The sequence below is a fragment of the Onychostoma macrolepis genome, chromosome 11, assembly GCF_012432095.1.
Source record: "Onychostoma macrolepis isolate SWU-2019 chromosome 11, ASM1243209v1, whole genome shotgun sequence".
NCBI classification, from domain to species: Eukaryota; Metazoa; Chordata; class Actinopteri; order Cypriniformes; family Cyprinidae; genus Onychostoma; species Onychostoma macrolepis.
Window position 1 is genome coordinate 7,591,539 of NC_081165.1, and position 6,000 is coordinate 7,597,538.

The 6,000-nt window shown below is 38.2% G+C and overlaps 1 protein-coding gene across 1 annotated transcript in view; it reads right to left on the reverse strand.

Annotated features, from left to right (window-relative positions):
• Window positions 1-5,146, reverse strand: part of sp1 (sp1 transcription factor) — a 37,785-nt gene extending 32,639 nt beyond the window's left edge. Inside the window, exons 1-2 of the mRNA XM_058791251.1 lie at window positions 5,018-5,146; window positions 4,367-4,446 (exon numbers count right to left, since the gene is read on the reverse strand). Of these exons, the coding sequence (XP_058647234.1) occupies window positions 4,367-4,446; window positions 5,018-5,069 (132 nt within the window). The 5' untranslated portion in view covers window positions 5,070-5,146. The remainder of the gene's footprint in view (window positions 1-4,366; window positions 4,447-5,017) is intronic.
• Between the last annotated feature and the right edge of the window lie 854 nt (window positions 5,147-6,000).

A 6,000-nucleotide genomic window follows, 5' to 3' on the forward strand; every position in this document is an offset into this window, starting at 1 on the left:
TGATGTTATTAAAAAAAAGCATCTAAAAAACGAATAGCTGCCTGAGGTGAAGCTGACTTTATGCCAATAAACTGAAACCCGTTCTATGACACTTCCTATGATATTAATCACATAACTTAGATGCATAACAAACGTAACATTACAACTTGTATCTGCACAAAAGGATGCATATGCCAGTGAACTTTCAGTTACGCGCTACAGCGAGCGAGCGAGAGAGAGAGAGAGCGCGAGAGAGAGAGAGCGAGAGAGAGAGAGCGCAAGCGAGAGAGAGAGAGAGAGAGAGAGAGAGAGAGAGAGCGCAAGCGAGAGAGAGCGAGAGAGAGAGAGCGAGAGCGAGAGAGGACCTGCTGCAGCAATACTGCCAGACCTGGGCCCTGACAGTCAACCTGAATAAAACCAAAATTATGATATTTCAGAAAAGATCCAGATCCCAGGGAACACAACACACATTTACATTAGGCACTAACCAGATAACACACACATTACACTACAACTACCTGGGCTTGAAAATCACATCCACTGGAAACTTTAACCATGCTGTGACAGAACTGAGAGATAAAGCACGCAGGGCCTTCTACGCCATAAAACGGCAATGTCCTATAGAAATCCCTATTAGAATCTGGCTGAAAATATTAGAATCAGTAATTGAGCCCATTGCCCTCTATGGCAGTGAGGTGTGGGGTCCACTGACCAATCCAAATCAAGATCTCACCAAATGGGAAAAACATCCAATCGAGATCCTGCATGCAGAACTCTGTAAAACTATATTACACGTGCACCGGCACACAACAAATAACGCATGCAGGGCAGAATTAGGCAAATATCCTCTAATCATAAAGACACAAAAAAGGGCAATTAAATTCTGGAAACATCTGAAACTCAGTAACCCCCAATAATATCATTATAAAGCCCTGCAATACCAAGAGACGAGCAAAGAGAGCAACCCCTTCCCTCAGCTGATCCAGAGCTTCAGTCCTGATGCTTCACTAACATCTGCTGATGCTCTGAATCACATCAGAATCAATCAGATTACTGCACAAATCAAACAGAGTTACATCACTCACTGGCAAACACAAACACAACAGCAGAGTAAGATGCAATGCTATTCGGCCCTAAAGAGAGAGTACAGTATGGCAGAGTATCTGTACACAGTGTCAGATCAGAAACTCAGAAGCACGTTGACGAGATACAGACTCAGCGGACACAAGCTGATGATAGAGACGAGACACAGAAAAACATGGCTGCCCCCGGAGCAGAGATTGTGTTCACACTGTGATCTGAATCAGATGGAAACAGAGCTGCACTTCCTCACAGAATGCTCCAAATACACCGACATACGGACAGAGTTCTCTGATAAAATACAGCAGATCCATCCGACATTTAAAACTCTCTCAGACCAGGAGAAGATGCCGTATCTGTGAGAACACAAGAACTGCTGTGTGTTTGCTGCTCAATATGTGTCTGTCTGTCACCACAGAAGAGAAAACACTCAATCTGCCCTGATCTGAAGTTTCCAGCACATCTAGATTATATTAAACCATATTACTCTGCTATATTACTTAGATCTACATTTTGCTTCTGTAAATCTGTCTAATCCCTGATCTTATTTTTTTATTATCTAGTTTATATACTTACATACATTAGAAATTCATTTTAATACTTAACTTAATACTTTTTATATATTATTATTACTATTCTTCTTCTTCTTTCTTTGTTAATACATATATGCACTATTTGTCTAATTGCTTTGGCAATACAAATGTATATTTTTGTCATGCCAATAAAGCACCCCTTGAATTGAATTGAATTGAATTGAGAGAGAGAGAGAGAGAGGTGATGGAGATTTACTGCTAATCACGGAACCGGCTTTACTGACGAGATGCGCGTGATCAGAGTATGATTGATTGCACAGCCCTATCACCAGTATCAACAAAATTCATCTTGGCACTACAGAAGAGCACAAAAGGTATATTTACAGACTTAACGAGGCTCAGAGGAGGTATGAATGTATTTAAATTCATAATAACAATGTAATGAGGTTAATATTTTAAATATAAAGTTATTTATATAAGTGATCTTGAACCCAGTTATGTGCTAGTCAGAATGTGTCGCTGGGTAGTTGACAAATAGCCAGTAAAAAAAAAAGCACATTTATGTAGCGTAAAGTCTGATCTTTGAGAAAATATAAAGGGTCACTAACTTCGTCAATTCTTTCATTGTTTTTTTTTACATTTTTACTCAACCGTACCATAAATTTGTTCTATGCTGCGACATGGCAAAAATTAATAATAAAAAAATAAACATACAACATACAAACAGCATGACAGAGATTTATCTTTATTGTTAGACACTTATTTTCATATAGTGTTATTTATTTAATATGAAATTATAATTAACATCATTTCTTCCCCCATGACTTGTTGGACAATTTCAAGACAAACTTTGCTGTCATCCGTTCAAAACTGCTGAAAATTATACCATTTTAAGTTGAGTGATATTTATATCTGCCCTATTGCAAAAAAAAACTGTTTTTTAAAGATATTTTAAGATAAAAACTAATCTGTGGTTCTTTTAAGTGTGTCACACCACAGGACATCACATCACACCACAGGACAGAAATGGTAAAGTATTTCTATTTAACTTTGAACGTCAAAGGAGAAAGATTTAATTCTGATATAAACAATATCAACATGTTTTTTAAACAAAACAAAAAATAATTTTTCAACAAACTTCAGTCTCTTAGTCAATCAGTACGTTACTGAAACTCTTCTAGCCCCCTGCAGCACAGCTAAATATGATTGATACTCAAACTATATTCATTGACATGTGAATTCATTTTTTTAAACTATATGGCTACTTTTTTTGAAGTCATCAGTTTGATTCTGTTTTCGATCTTCATCGTTCTCTTAGGATCTCCTCCCTTCTGCGTGGATCCCTGTTCATTTTCTGTCTATATTTCTGTCTAGTGTCCTCATTATAATATAATATGACAGTCCCAATCATAGTTATTAATGTTGTGCGCTGCTGTTTGATCTGCTAAAGATAATCACCAGTAAACTGAAGACCCCTATTAAAGGGATAGTTCACCCAAAAATTAAAATTCTGTCATTAATTACTCGCCCTCATGTCGTTCCCGTGAGACCTTCGTTCATCTCCTGAACACAAATGAAGATATTTCTGCTGAAATGCGAGCGCTCTCGGACCCGCAGACAGCAAGGGAACGAACACGATCAAGGCTCAGAAACATAGCATGGACATCCTTAAAATAATCCACGTGACATCAGCGATGCTATGAGAATACTTTTCATGCGCAAAGAAAAAAATGATAATTTATTGAACAATTCTTCTCCCCGAGTTGCTGGAGACCGTAACAGCGCTGTGTGTTCAGTACAGCACACGCATGTCTGCGGGTCCGAGAGCGCTCGCTTTTCAGCAGAAATATCTTCATTTGTGTTCAGAAGATGAACGAAGGTCTTACGGGAACGACATGAGGGCGAGTAATTAATGACAGAATTTTAATTTTTGGGTGAACTCTTTAAATGGCAGTGTGCGATTTATTGCAATAATTATATAGCCTATATGCACATGCGCACAGATGTGTGTGTGTGTGTGTGTACTTGTATATAAAAACATAATACACACACATTAATACATCATTATTCATTTATACACACACACACCCTATTCTTCATCTGAAAGCCGTATAAATAATCTCTCCATTGATGTATGGTTTGTTAGGATCGTCCAATATTTGGCTGAGATACAACTATTTGAAAACCTGGAATCTGAGGGAGCAAAATAAATAAATAAGAGAAAATCACCCAGTTTCCACTTCAGACATTATAATGAGACTATAAGGTCACCTACTTTAAAACAAAACCAATAAAGAAAACTAAAAATGAATCAATCCCGCTTCTGTTTGTCATATGGACAGAGACTGCTGGATAATGACGCAAACTCAGATTTGGCCAAAAGATCTCCACAGAACGGTCCAGCTGACCTCACTAAAGATGAATAATAAACCCATCTTCGGGCTTCTGTTCTGCCGTGACAGCTACTGACCTGAAAGAGAAACCTGACCATTGTAAGACCACGTCTTGCTCGTAGCACGCTAGCTGTAACTCAAACAGCACAAGCTCAGGTGAGCAGCTACACACACGCTTTAACAGTGTTTCAGACCAGCATCGGTCTGGAGAATCTGCTCTGGTCTCCAATCACTGCAGAAGCCTGGGCTGGGTGTTATTTCCAGCAAGAGTTTAAAAAGCAGACACTCCTTCCTGATCCACCCAGTTCCCTCCCATCATCCAGCAGAGCTGCTGAGAGCAGGAAGAGACGGGCTGTCACACACACACACACACACACTTACCTGAGCTGTGCTGGAGTTTCTCTTCTGTATGAAGCTCGTGTCGTTGTCCAGCAGCGCCGCCATTTCATTCTGCTGTGGATCTGACACACAGGCAACAGAAACTCAGTAAACTCATCACAGAGCTGTGTTTATCTCTCAGTGTTCACCGAGCAGCAGATCAAACCGGTTTAAAGTTAGCAGAGCAGCATTAGCTGAGTCCGGACACGCGTTCAGTGGCCATGTTCCTTCACTAAAAACACTTTCATATTTATTATTCGCTTCTTCATAATCATCATCTTCATCATAATCGCTGAAGTCTGTTCTCTGACTCGTTCAGCGCTGTTTCTCGTTTCTCGTGTTATATAAGTTAACTCGATGTAGGTCGCTGTAAAGATCAACTCAACTTCCACAACTTAGCAAACAAGCTCCAGATTACGGTCACTTACTCCACAAACAAAAACAACAAACTCTGATGAATCTTGTTAGCGATTATGAGACGATTATTGCGGTTTATGATCACTTAAGCGGCACACGAACAACATAATTTGGTGTTTTGGGCGAATTGATGTCGGTGTTTGACAATATAAAAATGTCACTAAAGTCATCAAGTACAGTTGTCGTTAATACTGATTAAGGTAATGAACACACTCAGATATTATAAAGTGAACTCACCGCTCATAATGTGTGAAGGCGCGAGTTTTTCACGCTTCTTTAAGTCTGACATGAACTCTTAAACAACTCAACCGAACTTGATGAACAGAAAGGACGGAGTCACAGCGGCGGGGGCTATGGACCAATCAGAACACGAATCGCTTTCTCCTCGGCCAATAGGATTCTTTGTTTTAACCCTTGTCATTTAGACGATCAGAGACACTTCTTCACAAGAATCACAAACTGAGGTACAACAGCAGATTAGTGTGCTATCTGTGAATCAAAATATGTAAGCTTTTTAAGACAAAAGATGCAGAGAACAACTGGAATGTCTGCTGGGGTGATATTTTTGTTAATTTAACAACAAAAAAAAAAAAAAAAGAAGAAGAAAGAAAACCCTCAGATACAGTAAACTGGTTATCTTTATCTTACAGATCAGACACGTGGGAGAGCAATAACTTATTATTGTTAATATAACTTCTTGTTGTTGTTATTATTATTGTTATTATTATTAGACCTGGGGCCTGTTTCATAAAACAAGTTTACCAAATAAACTAGGCTTATTTCAGTTAGTCTGACTTATTTTGAACCAAATCAACTGACAGTAAGTCAGACTAACTGAAATAAACCTGGCTTATATGGTAAACCTGTTTTATGAAACAGGCCCCAGGTCAGTGCTGTTTTATATTAGATGGAAAGCCTGTTTGCAGTGATGTTGATTGATAATATGCTTTAAATCACCAAAAAGCTTAGTGAATGGGAAGTAACTGGTTACATGTAATCTAAATTATGTAATCAGATTCCAAAAAGTACTTTCAATTTGATCATATTACATTTGAAAATATTCATAATCAGTCTAAAGTTACTTTTTATTAACCACATGATTATAAATTATTCGCACAATAGCAAAACACTATTCATAATCCATTGATTCTCACTAATTAGTAATAGTAGTACTTTATTTATCCCCTTCAGAAAATTTTGTTTCAGTGGAATTCAACATG